The 22514-nt window shown below is 39.1% G+C and overlaps 1 protein-coding gene across 6 annotated transcripts in view; it reads left to right on the top strand.

The window, feature by feature from the left end:
• TTC28 (tetratricopeptide repeat domain 28) overlaps window positions 1–22514 on the top strand; it is a 741686-nt gene that overhangs the window by 231400 nt on the left and 487772 nt on the right. For 2 of the 6 annotated variants that reach the window (XM_063723012.1, XM_054543703.2), the window contains exon 1: window positions 15229–16267. The exons of the other annotated variants lie outside the window; for them this stretch is intronic. In XM_063723012.1, the coding sequence (XP_063579082.1) occupies window positions 16241–16267 (27 nt within the window). In that variant the 5' untranslated portion in view covers window positions 15229–16240. Of the gene's footprint in view, window positions 1–15228; window positions 16268–22514 lie in introns of those variants that run through there. 6 annotated transcript variants of the gene reach the window in all.

Genomic DNA, 22514 nt, shown 5'->3' with positions numbered 1-22514 from the left:
CACCCACACACCCAGGTACACACCCACACACCCGCACACCCACACACCCGGGTACACACCCACACACCCACACACCCACACACCCGGGTACACACCCACACACCCACACACCCACACACCCACACACCCACCCCTGCAGCTGGGAGACATTTTGGGCTCTGGATGTTATGTTCAATAATCTTTTATTGGGATGCATGATGCATTCATGATCTGATAAAACTAGAGCACATTGGTATTGGTATTATTATTTTGGTAAATTTTTTTTTTTTTTTTTGAGATGGAGTCTCGCTCTGTCGCCCAGGCTGGAGTGCAGTGGCGTGATCTCGGCTCACTGCAAGCTCTGCCTCCCAGATTCAAGCCATTCTCCTGTCTCAGCCTCCCGAGTAGCTGGGACTACAGGCGCCCGCCACCACGCCCAGCTAATTTTTTGTATTTTTAGTAGAGACAGGGTTTCACCGTGTTAGCCAGGATGGTCTCAATCTCCTGACCTCGTGATCCACCCACCTCGGCCTCCCAAAGTGCTGGGATTACAGGCATGAGCCACCGCGCCCGGCCTATTTTGGTAAATATTTTTATATTACCTTTCAGAAACCAATTTTAAAAAGATTAGGCCTCATATTCAGGAACATATCTTAGATGTTTTTATCTTTACCACATTCTGATTTGTGTAAGAACTTCTATTTCAGGAGAGATTATCTAGGAAGTTATTGAAAAATAGGCTTAGATACATTTGGGATTTTTCAAATTGACCCATTTCAGAGTGGTTTGTAGATATAAATTTGAAATGAAGTACATACTACCTTCAAGGTAAAATATACTTTCTTAAGTTTTGAACTTCTGTTTGGATGAATTTATTACTTTATTTGTTTTTTTTTTTTTTGTATCTCTAGAAATCCTCAGATGTTGCTCTCATATTCATTTAAATGTATTTTGTTATTATTTTGGGTTGTACTCTAAGCTTTTTGAAGTCAAACTTTAAAACAGATTTTCATATCAAATTAAGGTAAAAACACAGCAAACATATTTTATACCTAGTAAATCCAAATAAGTTGACTGAGATTTTAGAAAAAATAAGAGTTCCATAAAATAAGCAGCATTTCACTTAGCGTTCTAAGTTAGAAAATAAAATGGAAAAAAGATACACATTTATAATATGCAAAAATTACTTAAAAATAATTAAATAAAAACCATGTATAATCTTAGATAATGAAAACGGCGAAACTTCATTTAGAGTTATAAAAGGGAATTGAATAAATGGACATATATTCTGCCCAAGACTATTTTTGGACAATACGATGTTAATAAGAATATCAAATCACATTTTTCTTGGAAGTTGACATGATTAATTTGAAATTTATGTGGCAGAATGAATAGATAAAAATATGAAAGATTATTTTGAAAAAATAAAGCTAATGATAGAGGGGATTAATCCTACCACATAATAAAGGATAATTTTAAAAAACCAATAATTAAAGCAGTATGATACTCTTTGATTTGATTATTAGGTGAGACTTTAAATTTCATAGTCATAAAAATAACTATGATAAGCTAGAAATTGCTATAAACAACATGGGTTTGGGATTTTCAGATACAGTGTAAAAGTTGTGACTGTTACTTGTCAATGAGCTATGACCGTGCTTCATAAAGCAGAGGTTTTCTTTTTAAGTTTCTTGTAGGTTGGAACTGATTTTAACACATAGGATTGTCGTTGTATTTTAAGATTAGACTTTAAAATTTTATCTTTGAAGTGGTGGTGCTAAAATTGTTGAGGATTATATGAAACAACCTTTGCACCTACTTTTTTTGGCCTGGGTTGAGGGTATTGAGAAAAGGGTTGTGCACTGGTTGTTGATGTTTTTTAAACAGTTCATGGTCATAGCTGAGATATATTAGGTTAGTGTAACACATACTGTTATTAAGAAAAAGATTAGTTTCATCTTACTCGGCCTAATTAGCTTTGTTCCATTTCATTGGCTCAGATGTATCTAAACAAGACACTGTAAGAGCCGTGGTGTTCTGAATAGAGTGCTGTGAAATACTGACATATTTTATTTTGTCTTACAAATGAGCTACAGACAATGATAATTATAGAAATGTATTGTGTGGTCTTACTTATAATAAATTCATAGCATCAGTACATGCCCATAAATAAACCATTCAACTAAGATTGTTTTCTCAACTTTTTATGCTGACATTAGTTTGCTAGTTGTTTATTTTTGTTGTCTAGTATGGAGGACAAGTGGTAGCTCATGACACATATTTTAAAAATTTATGGGCTGGGTGCGGTGGCTTACGCCTGTAATCCCAGCACTTTGTGAGGCCGAGGTGGGCGGATCACGAGGTCAAGAGATTGAGACCATCCTGGCCAACATCGTCAAACCCCTTCTCTACTAAAAATACAAAAATTAGCTGGGCATGGTGGCATGCGCCTGTAATCCCAGCTACTCAGGAGGCTGAGGCAGGAGAATCGCTTGAATCCCGGGGGTGGACGTTGCAGTGAGCTGAGATCATGCCACTGCACTCCAAACTGGAGTCAGAGTGAGACTTCGTCTCAAAGAAAAAAAAATTATGAGAGAAAAAGTTTTAAGTAGAGAGAATTATACATTAACCTTTTTTTGGGGAGGAATTGGGGAAAGCTGACCACATACACCCTTTTGAATAAAGAAGGATAATAATTAAGAATAATATTTGTATATTTTAGTTACAATTCACTTTTTTTGTATTTTTACAAAATTATGCAACCATCACCATTATCTAATTCTAGAACATCTTTATCTCCCCCTAGAAGAAGCCCCTTATCCATTAACAGTCACTCCTCATTGCCTCCATCCCCCAGTGACCACTAATCTACTTTCTGTATTTATGGATTTGCCTATTCTGGACATTTTATGTAAATGGGATCGGATTATACATGGCCACATTCTTTTTTAGTGGCGGAATATCAGAATCCAAATCTAGAAATACCAGCATTTTTTTTGTTGTTGTTGTTCTGAGACAGAGTCTCGCACTGTCGCCCAGGCTGGAGTGTAGTGGTGCAGTCTCGGCTCACTGCAACCTCCACCTCCCAGGTTCAAGTGATTCTCCTGCCTCAGCCTCCCGAGTAGCTGGGATTACAGGTGCCCACCACCACACCCAGCTAATTTATTGTATTTTTAGTAGAGACGGGGTTTCACTCTGTTGGCCATGCTGGTCTCCAACTCCTGACCTCGTGATCCCCCCACCTCTGCCTCCCAAAGTGCTGGGATTACAGGTATGACCCAGCATACTTGGTCCAGCATTCTTTACAAAGCAAATTTGAGCAGAAAGTTAGTTGTATCACTAGATTGAATTCCACATCTTAGAAAGTGGGTGAGACGTAAGTGTAGATATGATGGCAAATTCATCAGCCTAATGAAGGGAACATTTCAAAGAAATGCTATTTTTTTTTTTTTTTTTTTTGGGAAAGAGTCTCACTTTGTCACCCAGGCTTGAGTGCAGTGGTGCAATCTTGTCTCACTGCAGCCTCTGCCTCCTGGGTTCAAGTGATTCTCCTGCCTCAGCCTTCCAAGTAGCTAGGATTACAGGCATGCACAGGCCATGCCTGGCCAATTTTTGTATTTTTAGGGAGATGGAATTTCACTATGTTGGCCAGGCTGGTCTTGAACTCCCGACCTCAGGTGATCCACCCACCTCGGCATCCCAAAGTGCTGGGATTACAGGCAAGAGTCACCACGCCTGGCCATGATGCTCTTTTGTTTAGAATCAGTAGTGTTGCAAGAGGGAGGACTGCTTAGGAGAAATGTTAATAAGAAAACCTTTTATTATATTAAATGAAGAAGGAAAATAATTAGAAATAATATCTGGACATTTTATTTAAATCTTTAACTCAATTTCAGTAGTGTTTTGGAAGCATGATTTTTGCCATTTATGATATGTACCTAACCTCAGCTGCTAACATGGAAAGTTATCTCTTGCACTGTGTTCTATACCCAGAACACTGCCAGTGATTGTGTTAGATGTTATAGGTGGTGTGAATATTTTTGTGGGGGTTGGATCTTCTGAATTACTTCCCATGAAATTCAGTTAATAGTTTTCTTATATGTGCACTCAGAACTTAAATGGAAAATTCTTTATGCTCTTAATTTCTCTTGCTTAATGTGGTAATCAGAGTGTCCACTCTCTGACCCATTTATGTACTTTTGAAATACGAAGAAAAAGCTTTCTCATGTTTTCATATGGGTGGCCAGATAGACAGCACTTTAAAAATTAGCATATGTATGTTTTGACTATCTCACTTAAGACTGCCTGTCAGTTTGGCAGCTCTGAGCTTGTTATTTCTGTGTCGTCTCTTTTTTCATTTTCATGTTTTGACAAATAAGATTGTACTTTTGACAAGTGATTTGTACTTCGTCTAAAAATTTCAAAGTGTGTTAAATTTATTTGTTAAACTATCTAAAGATCATTTTATCTACCCATCTTTGGATTATACAAGATTCTCATCAGTGTAAATGAAGACAGAAAGTGATACTATTGGAGTTCTTGCAATAAAAGACATTATTGGGCAATAATTATTTCCAGAATAATTACTGCTTACTTTTCAGAAACATATTTCTTTCAGTTAAGTATCTTTTGACTTACTCCTGGGTGTAAAACTGTCTTAAGGGCAATGACCTCTTTTTGTATTACTTGGGAGAGTATATTTTTCAAGAATGAAGGTATTTATAGGCATCCCTTGACAAGTGAATAAATGCCATGCTGAACATTTTATTGCAAAAGGAAATTCTATATATTTAGTTTTATCATATAACCAACATTATATTTATTTATTTGTTTAATAAATATTTAATGAGTACCTAATATGCTAGGAAATGTTTTAAGGATTGGATAACAAATGCAGATAGCACTACATAGAGCTTATAAGCTATTGGATGCACAGAGGTTAAATGAGAAATAATGTAATTTCCAATTGTAATAAGTGGTTTGAAGAACACAAACTAAAGTAATAGGGTATGTAATCATTTGGAGTGGGGGGGCGGGTTAATTTTGGTCAGGGATAGCCTCTCTGGGAACTTGCTATTTGACAGGAAACTTGAATGTGGAAAAGGAAATACCTATCCCTCAGGAAGAATATTCCAGGTAGACATAACTGCAATTAACAAGGTCATAAAGGAAGCATAAGAAGGCAGGTATAGCTGCAGCACAGTTAAGGGAAGGTATGGTAAAAAAATGAGGGTGAAAAGTAGAGGCTAGATCATGTATGACCTTGTAGGCCATGTTAAAGCCTTTGGATTTTATATTTTGTGCAAACGGAAGCCTTAAACGGATCTTAAGCAGGGGGAAATGTACAACCCAATTTATAGAAAGATCATTCTGGCTACGCTAAGAGACTGGGTCACAAGAGGCAGAGCGGAAGATATTGTAGTAGACCAGATGATGTTGATGGCATCTGTTGCTAAAGAGAAAGGGTAGAGATGATGATAAAGTGGCAAGATTTGGATTAGATTTTGTTGGGTGAGAGCTGAGGACTTGTTAGTGGACTGGATGTTGAGGCCAGGAAAGGAGAGGAATCAAAGGGGACTATAAAGTTTTTGGCTTGAGCTTCTGGATGAATAGAGATGCCATTAACTGAGATAAAATAAAATTGAAGAAGGACCAGATTTGTTGGCTGTGTAAGTCTGAGATGTGTGTTAGACATCTTAGAGGAGATGTTGGGTAGGCAGTTACAAGTCTGGAGCTCAGTAGAGAAGTGGGTTTTTGAGGCATAAATATGGGAGTCATGAATTAAGAGATGGTAGTTAGCGGTTTGAGACTGGCTGAGGTCTTTGAGGAATAATTATAGACAGAATAGAGGGCAGAAGACCTGTGGATATGTTCATGCAAGAAAAATTTGTGTTTTAATATGAACAAAATCTAATGTGTCTTGCTAGTCAGTCAGAGTTCTGAGTTACAAGTAACAGAAAGCAACTGTGACTGTTTTTGTTGAAAGGAGACTTTATTGAAAAGATTTTGGGTGGCTCATAGAATCATTAAGGTGGCTGGCAAATCAGGTTTAGATAATGGACAGAATCCAAGGGAAAACAGGTACCTGGATGTCATCCATAACTGTATACAGCAACTGTTGTACCCTGGCTACCAGAACTTGAGTCATCACTGTTGGAACTGGATATAGGATACCCCATGAGATCCTCTGGCACTGATGACCCTAGAAACTGTATGTTGCTGTGGCTACTTCCAGAGCAAGTTCTCTTTGCCACTATTCCTCGTGTCACTTGCTTTACATTCAATGTTCTGGTAAAGAACTGGGGCTAGGTATTGTGTCTTCATCCTAACTCAGATGGTAGGGGAAAGTAATTATCTGAACTTTTTGGTTGCTGTCATGAGATATTCTTTATATTCCACCATGACTCAGATAATCGGGAAGTTCCCCAAAACAGAGTATGGCAATTCTGATGCTAGGCATTTTAACAACTGTAAAAAGTACCTCCCTAACCACCCCCATCCCATTCCCCCACAAAATGACTATGGTTATTCTCTCATGCCACGTCCATATTTTAGCTCTGTGAATATAATGCACTTGATTGCTTATGAATTCATAAGTATAGAGTTAAGCAACAAGTCATTAGAGGGCCTCCAGATGCACTTCAAGAATATTTTATCCTTATTGACTTTCTTTTCCCATGATCTGTTTTCTCCTCGAGGATTAAGAAAAGACCCACTTTCCCTATGTCTCTTTCACCATAGCCAGAGAAATACAGCCTCTTTTTTTTTTTTTTTTTGAGATGGAATCTTGCTCTGTTGCCCAGGCTGGAGTGCAGTGGCACAATCTCGGCTCATTGCAACCTCTGCCTCCTGGGTTCAAGCGATTCTCCTACCTCAGCCTCCTGAGTAGCTGGGACTACAGGTGCATGCCACCACGCCCAGCTAATTTTTTTGTATTTTTAGTAGAGACGGGTTTCACCATGTTAGCCAGGGTGGTCTGGATCTCCTGACCTTGTGATCTACCCGCCTTGGCCTCCCAAAGTGCTGGGATTACAGGCGTGAGCCACCGTGCCTGGCCAGCCTCTTTTGGTTACACAAGTCAATAAGCCCCCACTTCAAGCATCTTTCTTTAATGAAATGTACATATTTAAAACACACACACACACACACACACACACACACACACATATACACACAGTCACTACCACTGAATACTCAGGGTTTCTTTGGGAAAGTTAATAACTTCAAAGCTGTATATTCTGGCCCAAATATGTGACCACTGAATCTATTCCGGATAAGTTTTAATTAAGTATGACATACTGAAATTTCCCCCAGTTAATTATTTAATAGCAAAATTACACATGCACTATAGCTGTGGCTACCTGGTAGAGAAAAGATTGTAGCCAAAGGTATTACAAACCATTAACCTGATTTATATAAGAAAATTTATAACATAGTCATAGCATTGTTATGATGAAGACTAACTGCCTGCCAAAGAGATAACAAGTAAGTACGGTAAATCCTCACTTAATATTGTTGATAGGTTCATGGAAACTGTGACTTTTAGTGAACTAATGTATAATGAAACAAATTTCTGTTTTTCGTTAACATTATAAAAATGATGTTGAATAAAAGATGTTATTTGAGGACCTGCTGTATGTTGTTCTCCTTAAAGTTGTAGTTCCAAAAACCTATCTATGACATTAAGTGAAGACTTACTGTATTTTCAGGCTAACACCTGTGTTCTCTCATAAGCATCACTGGAAAATGACTGAATGCTGGACATTTTCATTGAGTGCTGGATTTTGTTGTTTTCCTTCAAAGAGTGTTGCACTTTTTAAGATTGGTTTGTAAGCTTTGTTAGAGTGAGTTAAGAGTACACTTTAGTCTGGGCTAGTTTACCCCTTCTGCGAAGACATGACCTTTCTGAGGTCTCTACTGAATGTCCCAGGTATTCAATGATATCCCGTCACTCTGTCTGGTTGACACTTGGAAGTCTTGCAGTCCTGATGAGCTCTGGCAGTTGTTCAGCTTATGGCTCCAAGTTTGCCTTGTGGAGTTTCACCATATTTTGGCAACTTAGTGTTCAGCCAAAACTTAAGAGGACTCCTGTGCTGATTTCTGGAGCTCCATGTCTGCGTAGCCTGCTCCAATTCTGTACTATGAATGTTCTAGCTACTTTATCCTCCTTAAACACTGATCTCTGTTTTCTCAGCTCAGCAAGATCCTCGTGCTCTGTTTGGGATCCCTTTCCTGCCCTGTAGTCTGGAAAGTGCCTCCAAGCAGAAAGCCAGAGTGATCATAGGGCTTATGTCATTCGTTTTGCTTGTCTTAAGGTTCATAGTACCGTGCTGCCTATTGTCTGAAACATTTGGAAAGCAGTATTTTTCCTTTATTTTATCCAGTTTTTTAGTTATGTTAGGAGAGTAAGCCTAGTCCCAGTTGTTGTGTCGTAGACAGAAACAGAAGTCCCATTAGAAAAATGATTATACCACTGAAACACATGAGCATTATTTCTGGTACTTTGCAGCCCTTATAATTTGTAAAAAGTCCATGGTGTGATGATGAAAGAGGAAAAAAGTTCAGAGTTAGCGCAATAAAACAAGTAGAGTAACAATACTAAACATATAGGATTATCATATGTATGGGATATATTGTGTGTGTGCTTGTGTGTGGATAATTACATATATAATTTAATCTCAAAAATCATAGGTAGGTGTTATTATTATATCCATGTACAGAGTTAGAAATTGAGGTACAGGAAAATTAAGTAACAAAAGAGCACACAGCTAGTAAGTGGTGGATCTAGGGTTTGAACCAGGCATTATTGGCCAAATAAAAATTGCTGCCTCAGGAAACTGGTTAAGTCTCACATTCCATCTGAGCAGTGAAGTCGGTTGTGTTTAGAAGTATGGTATTGCTCAAGACTCAATTTTATGATCTCTCTTTTTCTCTCCTTTTAAAATTCTTCTTGCTCCAGACTTCATCACTGGAAGAATTTTTTTAACCTAAGGCTTTATATATATATGTCATCATCATCATGTCAATGACCCCCATCTCTTTATAGCTCTATTTATCGATATCTATATCAATATCTACATCTATATATATCCTTAACTGTAGATCATACCTCCACCTACTTAACTTCACATCCCTGTGCCTCTAAGTACCTTAGATCCTACAAGTCTTAAACAGAATTCAGTATCCAACATTGTTTTCTGTGATCTATACTTCAATTAGTGGAGTGTCTCTTTTTCTAACTGATGGTGAAACACTTGGGGATCACCTTTAAATCCTTCTTGGTTCCTTTCATGAAACAGGCTCTTAGGACCTGTTTGACTTGTGAAATGTCTCTCAGAAAGGTCCTTTTTCTGTTTTCTGCTGCCCTAATTCAAGGCCTCTTCATTCCTTATTGTTCTGTTGCAACAGAAACTTATTTGGCCTTCCTGTCTTTGTTGTTTTCCTATTCTTTCTATCCTCCACAATACTTGCAGAATTATCAGCATAAAACTCAGATAGATTTGTCAATACCTTAATTAAAATCTTGTTCTGGCTAATCATTGTATTCTAAGTCAGAAGTGAAAAGCAAGGCTTTGGATCTGACTGACTTGAATTTCCTTTCTTCTACTTTCTAGCCATGATACGTTGAGAATTTGCTTAATTCTTTAGCCTTAGCTTCCTCTCCTATAAAATGGGCATAATAATAGTTCCTCTACATAAGAGTGTTAGGAAGATGTTATTTGAATGAAATAAAAAATGTTAAAATATTTCAATGCTTGGCACATACTCAATAAATGATAGCTATTATTGTACCGTTAAGAGAATAGCATTCACAGCCTTCCACAGGTCATTACAGCTTGGCTTGCATTATAGATTTCAGATCTATTAGATGCTTGCTAATGTAGCTCACACTTTTATACCTCCATGATTTGGCTCATGCTGTGTTCCCTGCTTGTTGAGAGAATACTGTGCCACCTCTCCTGTGAAACCGTTCTCAGTTACTACAGTCAGACCTAATTACTCTTTAGGGCTTCCTTAGACTTAATGAGAGAATATGCCACTAATTATTCCCGTTCTTCTAGCACTTAGCTTGGGCTAAGAGTTGGGCTCTTAAGAGTCAGATAAATAGCAAGATCAGTCAGTGTTAGCTGCTATTGTTATTATTATTTTTATTAGTTGTGTACCTGTCTTCTCTTTTGACCTCCACCAGACTCCTGCCTCCTCAAGGGCAAAATCATCTGGTTCATTTTTGTTTTCTCACAGTGTCTACAACACTCCCTTGTACATAACGAGTACTCAGTAAATGTGTTGAATTTAGAGGGTGGAACTTTAGCCTGTCTGGAGCTGCCTGATAGTGGAAGGAAGTAAGATGGGTAAGGTCAGAGGTGATCTGCTTTGAATGTTGTGGAGTGATCTGTAGCAGTTTTCTGCTAGGGGAATGGGAGCATGGTCCTGCATCACATGGGCTGTGTGGCAGAATTCTTCCTGCAACAGTTTTTTAAATTTCTTTTCTAGCAAAGTGAAGCCTTGAGATTCTCGGATTACCCAACTGTGTGAAATGTCACTAATGAGGCAAGATTTTTTTGGTGTCAGATACACTTCTACCTTTGTCCCTTTATTTTCCTAACACCTCCTTAGATACTTGAACATAATTTAGAGGTCTGTAGGAAAATTAACATATTTTTCAAATATGTTAATTTTTGAACACATTTTGAATTGGTTCAAAATTTGAACAAATTTTTCAAATTTCTACTCCTAAAACACAATAAATATAAATAAGTATGAGGCTAGCCTTTTCAGTCATTTACCCTTTGATCAATGTCAGATACATCATTCCTTAGGAAATCTTGAAGAAATTTACAATGGAAAAAGGTGTGTTTTCTTCATTTTCTCTTTCTTCGTTTTGTTCGGATTTGAATAGGGAAGTGGTTATTTAGTAAAATACTATTTTAATTGACTGTTCTTCAGTATTTGCATTTAGAGAAGTGATCTGCAAAGTGCTATGTTAAAAAATGAAGGGGACATAAAAATACCTACAGACCTGGGAAAACGTGTAATTACTGTTTGATGCTGGATCTTTGAAAAATAATGTTAAATTTTAACATTCTGAACTATGCTGGCTTAGTAGCTCTATATAAATCATTCCTAATGAAAAAATATTGATACAATAGTAATTCTGTAAATATTTCAGGTGTAAATACAGGTTCAGTTTGGATTAAGCGAAAGAAAGAAAGAAGAAAAAATACGGTGATTTAAGATGGTGTGGGTATTTAAAGGCTTTAGGTAATAGTCCTCTGTCGAGTGGTACCTATTAAACGAAAGCCAGACAGCAGGGAAAGAAGTGCTATACAGATCACAAATAAGCGACCCAAAGGAAATATACCTAAAAAATTGAAAACCAGTTTAAAGCCTTGTATCACTTTGAAGTTTTAGATTAATTATTTCTACAGAAACATAAATATATTTTGTCCCTTGTTGATACAGTTTACTGTTCTCAGATTCTGTATTCCCACCCCCAGTTTAAATAACTTTATTAAGTCCAGCAACATCTGAGCCTAAGACTGAGACTTCAGTCTACAGACCGTGTGTGGTATGCATATGGATTCACAGATGCGTTCAGAAAAACCACCCCAACAGATTAGGAACTACTGGGTCTCTTAATTTACGTATGAGAAACCGAAGCCTTGAGTGGTTTAAATCAGCAGTCACAAATTAGGACTTGCAGATGGAATTTAGCCCTATAGGCATGTTTTGTTTGGCCTGTTAGGATGCTTTAGAATTTTTGAGCAAACAGTTAAAAATTAGGAAATTTTTAGCTTCTCATGAAAATTTAGAGGATCTGATATTGCTGAATTGATATTTCTAAAGGACATCAATTGAGTTGCTTAGCAGTTGCCCCTTTTAACATGATTCATGTTATCTTTAGATTTACAATCCTCACAATTCCCTTTTTTTTAACCTGTCTCTGTTTCACTTATTTATGTTACTTGCCTTCCCTTTCTGAAAACTTTTGTTATATAGCAAGTCAGAAGTAAAGAAAGTAGAAACGTCTCTCTTAACTCTTAAAGCAATTGTAGGTTCCTAGCCCCATCACCCAGGCAGTGGTTTATAAGAAAGAACCCTGGATTCTAGCTCTTCTGTTGCCATTGACTGGCTCCGTGGCATTGCACAGGTTACTTAGGTCCTCTGAACTTCAGTTTTGTTTTCTGTCAAGTGGTCATAATAAGCATTTTAATCAGGCACAGAGTTTTCAGAAAAAACAGCTCTATAAAATCATAGTTAATATTGCTTAAAAATGCAGTTTCAACTCTACCCTTTTCCTACTGTTTATAGCTTCAGTGCTCTGCATCCTACAGGATAAAGTCCAAATTTCTTTGCCTTATCTGTTAGTCTGTTTTTCATTGCTATACAGGACTGTTTATTGCTGTAAATTACCTGAGACTGGGTAATTTATAAAGAGAAGAGGTTTAATTGGCTTATGGTTCTGCAGGCTATACAGGAAGCATGGTACCAACATCTGCTTCTGGTGAGGGCCTCAGGAAGTTTACAATCATGGCCCAAGGCAAAAGGGGAGATGGTGCATCACATGGCAAGAGCGGGAACAAGATGGGGGGAGGTGGTGGGGTGCTACACTGTTTTAAACAACCAGATCTCAAGTGAACTCCGAGTGAGGACAGCACCAAACCATTCATGAGGGATCCAGCCCCATGACCCGAACCTCCCACCAGGCCCCACCTCCAACATTGGGGATTATATTTCAACATGAGATTTGGAGGGGATAAACATTCAAACTATATCGCCTTACAGTCAGCGTTCCCAGCCATTTGGTTCCAACATACCTTGCCAAAGTATCTTTATATGGAATGGAATGGAATTTATTCACTATTCATTCTCCATCCTCCCACCCCCACACCCCATTCATTCTTTTGCCTTAAAAATATTGAGTATTTGTTCCAGTGTCTGTTCCAGGTACTGTTCTAGGCAGTAGGGATTACAAAGTTGAACAAGACAAAGTCCCTGCCTCTAACATTCCCATACTTGTATTTTAGATACCGGCTCGGTATTTTTATTTTGTATTTTGAACACATCTTAAATATGTCTGCCTCCTTTGCTGACACTATTCTCTTCATTATCTTTTTTCTATTTCTTTTATTGTTTTATTCAACAAATATTGATTGATTGCCTGCTGTGTGTCAGACACTGTTCACTGGGTGTTGGTATTATAACAGTCAAGTCCCTGCTCCCTTGGAATTTATGTTCTTGTGCTGTGAATGAACATTTTAGAAATACATATGTGTGTGTGTGTGTGTGTGTGTGTGTGTGTGTGTGTGTATATAGATATATATATGTCATCAGGGCTATGAAGGAAAATGTAACAGGGTAAGTAGGGTAGAAAGGAACAGCGTGAGAGTCATAGTGTGTATTATCTTAGGTGAGATTGTGAGAGACAGCCTTTCTATATGATATCTGAATAGACTCCTGAAGGGACTTAGGGAGGCAGCCAAGAGGGCATCTGGAGGAAGAGTAATCCAGGCAAAGAGCACAAGCGTATGGTTGGCATGTTCTGGGGACAGTGAGAGGGCAGTATGGCAGGTGCTGAGTAAGGGAATAGGAAAAGGGTAAAAGGTGAGCTCAGAAAGGTGGAGGGGTCCAGATCTTGAAGGGCATTACAGTCCATGGTAAGAACCTTGGCTTTTGGCTCCAGACTAAGCTGTGTCTCCTCTGAATTTTTACTTCAAGTTTCTTCGTGAAATCTTCCTTGACCATCCCAGTTTTTGATGATTTATCCTTGGTAATTCCTGGAGAACCTGAAATTATTGACCACCTAATTCATTTGTTGCTCAACTGACTAAACAGTGAGTGCCTGGTTGTCTTCTTATAGGTTTTTGGTTCTGTCCTAACTTCTTTGTAACTTTCTCCAGCATAAGGACTTAGTCTTATACCTTTCTATCCTATGTGATGCTTTGTATCTAGTTGGTACTTAATGTATGTTTGTTTTGTGAGGCTCTGGCTTCAGATGTCAGCAGTAGGAATTTGCGATGTCTAAGAAAAAAGAGAGGACTTGGTGATAGATTACACATAAGGAATGATGTCTAGGTTTTAGTTTGTGATCCTGGAATAATAATGGTGTTGTAGATAGAGAAAGGAAAGTTGGGAAAAGAAGCCGATTTTGGAGTAGATTGATGAATTTGGTTTAAAATTTATTTAGCTTTCTGTGCTAGTAGCATATCCAAGTAAAGTTGTCCAGAATGATTTTGATATGTCAAACATATACAAAGTATTGGAGTTACTTGTGACTGCCGCCTGCAGTTATGTAATCTTCTCAAGAGCAGGGACAACATCTTACTCATATTTCTAGTACTTGGAACAGGGACTGGCAGCGAAATAATAGGTGCTTAAGTCAGTAGTACTTAGTAAGTTTTTTGAGACGAGAAGTTCGCATGTAGCTATGAGGCATGTCCTAGAAAAGGCATAAGCTCTAGTAGGGTCATTGTGGGTCTGAATTCTAGCCCTACTATGCTCTACATGTGTGGTCTTGGTTGAGTAAATGAGCACTCTGAATCTCAGTGTCTGGAAAATGGAACTATAAGACCTTCCTTGCAGGGCTGTGAGATAATGAATATAGGCATAGGTTCTAGCATAGACTAGTGGCTCAATAAATAGTACCTGTTCATTCAGCTAAAATTGTTAATATCATTATTATAAAGATAATGCCCTCTATTGAATTTCAGATTCTCAGGCTTGGAAAAGAACTCAAAAGCAGTCCCTTTGAGTTAACTAATTGTTTTGGGTGTTTTAATGACTTACTTATACTGATATAGTTAGTGATCAATCTGCATATAATCTCCCACATTAGCCAATTCTGGGAATGCATACAGAAGTCTGAGGGTAATAAGTTAAACATTGTTGGAACATTGGTACATCAGTTACTATTACTATGCATATCAGTTGGTATTCTAGTAGTTTACCTGTTATATTCCCAGCTATCAAAACAGCTTTATGGTGGTTTAGTTGATAGACATGTTGGATGATAAATAGTAGAATTATATAATATTTTTATATTTGTAGATGTATCTCCTTAAATAGGATGGAATAATTTCACAGAGGATGAATGAAACTCAATCCCCATAGAAATATTTTTTATAGTAATGAAATTAGTGCTAAATTTAGAGAAGGAAATGGAATCTATTAAAGTTCATTGGGGGTAAAATTCTTGATTAAAATATTTTATTCTGTCAGATACTTCATATCTTTTTTCTTCAAATCAGAAATTAAGATTTTGGCCTAGAGTACTTTCCTTTTCCTTTTTTTTCTCTAGATATAACTGCCTTACAAGTCTAAGTATGTCTTTTGAAATGATTTCCTGACCACTTAGGTGTTTTTGGCTTTGATTCCTTAGGAGCCGTTGGGTGCCTCTGAAACTGCATGCTTTACTTTTTGTGTTGGAGCAGATGTCGTGGCACTAAGACCCAGAAACCGTTTGCTCTGTGTGGCTGGAGCTGGGCTGGCTGTGCTCGCACTGAAGGGAAGGAAGTCATTAGTGCAGACTGAGCTGTGGAGTTGGGATCTTGCAGGATTTCCTTCCAGCCTTTCCCCACTAAGGTTCTTGGGAATTAAAAAAAAAAATCTAAACACACAAACCAAGTTTTCCTATTTACAGTGTTCAGGGAAGGTAGGCATTTCGAGAAGGGCAGATCCTTTTCCCAAGTTATCCAAGAAGGAAGCGAAAACAGCGTAAAGAAGCTCTGATTACAGATCTTTGGAATTTTCTTTGCTAAATTTTACAAACGAGAAATACACCCAGAATTGTGGGAATTGCTCCAGGCTGCGCGTGAGGGTTTGATTGCTTGTCTAATCTTTTTTGAGAAGAGGAGAATTCACCAAAAGGGGTTTGGATGGCAGAAGCCCGGCTGGGATTCTGTAGCAGCTCGCGTTCTCAGTCTCTTCTCTGAGGGAGGGCCTCTGCAGCCAGCTTGGAGACCCCCTGCTGCAGGCTCCTTTTGCAGGCGCCGGCCGGGAAAATGCCCCGCTCTGGCAGGAGTACGCCGGTGGCTGCTGGGACTTCCTAGCCTGGTGGGAAGTGTGTTCGTGGTTTGGGGATACTTTTCACTGAACTGAAGGCGAAAAGACTGGACTCTCCTGGGGCTTTTCCCTTCGCAGTGAATATGGGAAAGAATTAGGGGGTGGGAGGGAGGCAGCATGACTTGCAGTCGTCGCTGCCCTGCATCTGCCCCCAGCCCCCAGCCAACATCTTGATGTTCCACGTATCGGCTTTACAAATATGATGAAATGGCAGCCCCGGAAGAAGGTAAGTGTCCTGGAGAGGGGACGGGGCCCCAAAGCCCGACCCGGGGAAGGGTGACACGGGGCGGTTACCTTCAGGTCTCTCCACCCCTTCCGTAGTTTGCTGGGCCAGCTGGTCCAAACAGCCCTGGTCCCTTTGGGACTTGCATCAGTCCCTTAGGGACGAGTTACCAAATCTGGTCTGCATCCACTGCCCTCTAAGTTTTCCCTTCGTGATATGCCTGGACCCCCAGGGGTGACAGCTCGGAAACACCCATTTGCTTTAGAAGTCCTGTGCAGACAGCGACACGATTAGCTTTGCAGGAGCCAGCCAAGACCTACTAGGTGTTGCCCCATGGCGGGGCGTGGGGCGGGAGTGGATTTGAGGCTGCACCCGTGACACAGGCCCCGCAGGTGGTGTTATAACACCTATTTCCTCAAGGGGTTAAAAGGCTCTGAGCCGCTGGCAGCCGTTTCCCCAGGGCCCCGCTGGGGGGCGAGCAGCCCCAGCACACCAGCCCAGCAGCTGGTTCCGGGGCGGCGGGCCGAGGAGCCTCCTGCCTGAGCGCCTGGGGCTGGCCATAGCCGGGCCTTCAGCCTGCGGGGCTCCTGAGGCCTCGCGGGCCCGTGCGATTGCCTGCACTGGCCATTGTGCACGGGCGTGTGTCTGTGCGTGTCAGCGTGCACCAGCGTGTGTGAATCGATCATGGGGAAAAGGGGGAGGGGGCACTTTGCTTTTTGCGAGATTATTTCCTAATATGGCTCCTTTGTTGAGAACTCAAGAAAAAAAAATCCAGCGGTTCTATCAAAATAAATTGCTATTGGTCCCAGAAATAACGTTTCTAAATGTGGGACTGGTCCCTACCCTAGGACGTCGAGGGAGAAAGACAGCTTTCTTCAAGTTGTTGGCCGCTGTACATTTGGCTAGGGCTCCTTTTTGCCAACTTGTCTGACTGCCCCTAACTGTTAGGTGAACCCGGTTGTTCACTGCATAACAGGACTTTTTTTTTTTTTTTTTAAACTTCAAATACCTCATTTGGCCGTGGTTTTTATTGACATTCTTCTGAAGGAAAACATAGCAAACTGAATGTACTGTGGTCCTCCCCAGCCTTGACCTGTCTCTGTTAGCAGCTGCCTGGTTTTTACTTGAACTAGCTAAACTGACTCTTTTCTTTGTGGCACGATGTGTGATACCGTGTTTTATATCAGAACTGAAATAGAAATCATGTGTGAGGTGCATGAGAAGATATTGTGCATTTGTTTTATTGCTAGAGAATCTAACAAACCCTGCCTCAGCATAGCCTGGTGAATTGAAAGGTTTTCTTTGATATCTAATTGATGGGATTTTGTCCTCTGACCCTGTGTCTTTTCTACTTCATCCTGAAGTCAAGAGTCTCTCATATATTATAATAGTTCTCATCACAGAGCTTCTTTCAGTGAGATTGATTCCATTCACTTTGGTTGAGAGACCCATATATTCCCCACCCCCACCTCCAACCCCAATACAGACAGAACGAGGAAAACTCATAGAAGAAACCATGTAATTAAGCAATTTAAACAGATGCTGCGTATTCCTAAAGTCCCCCATTTCTTCTATATTTGTAATTGCATGTTTATGAGTAGTTTTAAGATGTCTGCAAACTCTACATTCATAAACGTCTGCTTTTTCTATTTTACCCAATATGCAGTAACTCATGTGGTTATGTCTGTGGAAACCCCTCTGGGTACTGGTATTGCTTGAACCACGGAAGTATTATTCTTGGCAGTCAGGTGGATTTCTGGACTCTGGAAGATTCTGTTTCAAGTGTTAGGATTCACTCTGCAGTATTTACTCACTCTGTGATGCTTAAATTGCTGTACCAGAAGGTTGTATTTATTCACTGTATTCATAATCTCATATCATCATGTTGTAAAGATCCAGATACAATTCTTCAGAGTTCATAGAAGATTAAAAAATAAGCTGAGCCATCAAATACCATATGCTTATTTGGTGGTAGCTTGACAACAATTCTTGTTTCTTCTACATTGGAAATAGGAGCTCCCTTGGAAGAGATTAGATATCCAACTCTGGTAGGGCACCAGTAAGTCTTTACAAAGATTAGATTTAATTTCTTACTCTTGCCAGAATACTCACATGATCAGATCATTGCTATGGTTTCTGGCTCGGTCTGCTAACACATTTGTAGTGGTACAGTCACATGCCATGTGTTTTACCAAACAATTTCATAAAAACCATTTACCCTACAGATGAAAAGTGATACTGCATTGATGTGATTTTAACAAAGCTAGGAAGATCATCCAAAGAGTGCTGCCCCAAGCAGCATTTGTGGTAGCTTGCTATCATGGTGTCCTGTCAGTCACTACTAGTTTTGGCTTTTCTAAATCCTAGGCTCACTGTAAGAGAGTGATTATAGATTCTAGATTTCTTTGTTTCTAACGGAGCATGCAGCTGGGGTATATGATTGAACGGGAGCTCTCTCCTCTCTTTTCTCTGCTTACCTGCTGGATTAATCTAAATACTAAAACAAGCTTTTTAAAGGTGTGAGTCTGTAATATTCAGTTAGGGTTTGCAACCTTTTCACAAAGAAACTGTCAGAACAAAATTAATCATGTTCTGCCCCCAGTGTCAATGAGGACCTTAGGTCCCAGTCTTCTAGAGTACAATAGGTCTCCCACCAAGAGCCATGTAATTGCCCTAAAAAGCAAGATTCACAAGTATATACTTATATGTCCAAATTCATTCAATTGTATAAATTAAATGTGTACAGCTGGTTGGGCGTGATGGCTCATGCCTGTAATCCTGGCACTTTGGGAGGCCGAGGTGAGCGGATCACCTGGGGTCAGGAGTTCGAGACCAGCCTGGCCAGCATGGTGAAACCCCGTCTCTACTAAACATACAAAAAGTTAGCCAGGCGTAGTGACGGCGCCTGTAATCCCAGCTACTCAGGAGGAGACAGGAGAATCGCTTGAATCTGGGAGGCGGAGGTTGCAGTGAGCTGAGATCACGCCATTGCACTGCAGCCTGGGCAACAAGAACGAAACTGTTTAAAAAAAAAAAAAGTGTACAGCTTTTTCTGTGTCAATCATACCACAAAAAAGTGGTTTAAAATAAAAAAGCAAGATTCTGAGCAGTTAACCCAATCTTGTCATGGTAAGAATGGCATTTAATATCATACAAATAAACAGCTATAATTTTAAAAGCACTTGTTCTATGCTAGTCATCTTTAATTGCTCTATATGTATTTATTTAATTCTTATCCAGTGAGGTGGTAGGTGTTATAATTTGCATTTTACAGATAAGCAAACTGAGGTTTAGAGGGGTGAAGTGACTTACCCAGTCACATAGCCTGGTAGGATCACAGCTAGGATTGGACCAGGCCTTATTTACTTCAAAACGTGTGTTATTTACCATTATACTTGGGAATTTTTCTGACCAGGGATTTTTATCCAAGAAAGATAAAGCTGAGATGATCCCAATAAATGAAAGTTAGCCACAGCTTTGCTCCGTCACTTCTAGATACTAGCACCAAGGTGCTCTTCTTCCCATTCCTCTTTCCTCTTGAGAAAAAAAAAAACATAGTGATTTTACCCACCTCTGAATTCTTGGAGCATTTAGAGTCTGTGCCTCTGTAAGTGGATTGTCTTTTGTTGGTTGTAATCTTTTGGTCTCCTTGTGCATATATCTCTATTTGTGTATATATCTTGCCTCCTCATTACACTTAAAACTCCTTGAGTTCAGGAACCATATTTTACAACTCTTTTTTTGGTGCCAAGGATAATATAGTTGCTCAATATATACTTATTTGTTATAAAAGTAAATCAGAAATATTTTTAAAATCTATATTTTTAGGCTTTCTTATATTTCAGTTGATTGATAGATGCAGACTGTAGTGGATTGTTAAAGAATACCAGAATATTTTGTCACTCATTTCTAATCTTTTGTAGACAATAGTAGGGAGGGGGAAATCACACTCTCGGCAAAATCTCAGTGAAAGTCATGGTTAAAACATAGTACCAGGCTCTGTCAACCAGGTACCCCATCCAGTGTCATGATTCTTTTATTCATATAACCTTATTGGCCTGGAAAAATATACTTTCCCGTTTTTACCTTTAGTCAAGAGACTATATCATGCATCACATTTTTATCTTATATTTGCAGAAATGATAGTAATTAAAATGCTCATCTCATAGGAACATGTTTGTTTATAATTCTGAAGCTATTTCTACTGTTTAAGATCCAAGGATTAGTATCAGATAACACTGTGTAAATAAGACTGTAGTCAAAACCTTCAGGAAAGCTGCTGCTGATTGGATTTTTTCATTGCTTATCTAATGTTATTTTACTGTTCACACATAATAAAAGACCATTAACAGGAAAATGTTGACATAAGCTACATTAATTATGTCATTTGAGAGTCATATGATATATTTATCTTGTTATACTTGTCACATTAATGAAATGTGAATCTGGCTTCTCAAATGATTTCTCGGATGGAGTTCCATTTAAAAGCCTTGTTTGGAAGCTCATTTGTGAGGATTATGTCCTGTAGATTTGTGTCTTAGAATAGCTTATTACTTTTACAAAAGAAGTATTTCAAGTCCCTACGCTTTCTCTATGATGGAGTAGTTTGTTTCTGTATTATAAGGCTAAGTCTTACATTTTAATATGCCTATACTAAATTACTTAGTTACTTGCCAGAATGCTGTGCTAGTTGGTATTATTATATTATTCATTTTGGGCCATAGTTTATTTAATCGTATAAAATCAGACTTTAAAAATAAGTATTGTGGACAAAAGTAGTTATACAGAGAAGTCTTAGAAATTTCATGATAGTAGTCTTTCTTCAAATCCATTCTATACTCCATTCCCAGATCAGTGCAACCAAGAGACCCAGGTTTTGGTTCTGGCGGATCTCTTGACTCTTGGCCTTGGGGGAGTCACTTAATCTTTCACATTTGACTCCCCACTGTTATAGTTAGTGCCTCATTATTATCACTTGCTGGATTTATTGCAAATGTCATCCTAATGAATTTTCTTTTTCTGGCCTCTTTTTTCCCCCTCTAATCCTTCCAAATAATTATTTAAAAAAACACACATCTAGCCTAGGGAACATGGCAAAACCTCATCTCTACCAAAAAAACAAAAATTAGCCAGGTTCACTGGTGCACACCTATAATCTCAGCTATGCGGGAGGCTGAGGTGGGAGAATTGATTGGACCCAGTAGGTTGAGGCTGCAGTGAGCTGTGATAGTGCCGTTACACTCCAGCCTGAGTGACAGAGCAATACCTTGTATGAAACAAAACAAAAAAACAAACTCCCAAACAAAAAAAATGCATATCTATTGCTATTACTCACCTTCTTAAAGCCCTACCCTGTTTCTTCCTTGTCTAGTATATGTTCTCCAAAGTGGGATAAGCATAAACTGGGCTGGGGTGAGAGGGGATGGTTGCAGGAAAATGATGATATGGGAAAATCTGAGAGCTTATGTTTTTATGTATTTTTATATTCTAAAAGAATAAGAGCTGGGTGTAGTGGCTCATGTCTGTAATCTCAGCACTTTGGGAGGCTGAGGTGGGTGGATCACTTGAGGCTAGGAGTTCGAGACCAGCCTGACCAACATATTGAAACCCCATCACTACTAAAAATACAAAAATTAGCCAGGAATAGTGGTGCACGCTTGTTATCCCAGCAACTCAGCTGCCTGAGGCACGAGAATCGCTTGAACCCAGGAGGCAGAGGTTGCAGTGAGCTGAGGTCATGCCACTGCACTCCAGCCTAGGTGACAGAGCAAGACTCTGTCTCAAAAAAAAAAAATTAAAAGAATAAGAAATAAAATAAGCTTTACTGATCTTCTGATATGATTTGTCACTTGAGCTTTCATTTGCTGAAAGGTCAAAGGGATTCTTAGTGGTGCCCACTCACTGTTAAAGTCATTTGTTCACTTTCAGTGTGTTGTGGCGTATTGTAGTTTACATCATAAAATACCCACCTTAAACAATTAATTTTATTCAAAAGAAGAAGATGAAAAAGAAGACTGTGGTATAGGTTGTAGCATGATAGAGAGGATGGACTCTGAAGCTAGACTGCCTGGGCTTGAATTCTAGTCCAGCCTCTCAGCAGCTGTGTAGCCAAGTTACTTAACTTCTCTGTACTTCAGAGATCTCAGCTATTTAATGTGAATGGCACTTAGCTCTTAGTGTGACTCTGTGGTTATAATGTAAAATGCTTACAAGAGTTCCTTGCATATAAAAACTTAATATGTTTTTCCTC

The sequence above is a fragment of the Pongo abelii genome, chromosome 23 (genome assembly GCF_028885655.2).
Source record: "Pongo abelii isolate AG06213 chromosome 23, NHGRI_mPonAbe1-v2.0_pri, whole genome shotgun sequence".
Taxonomy (NCBI): Eukaryota; Metazoa; Chordata; class Mammalia; order Primates; family Hominidae; genus Pongo; species Pongo abelii.
Note: the sequence above shows the minus strand (reverse complement) of the source record. Positions and strands in the feature narration are given on the sequence as shown.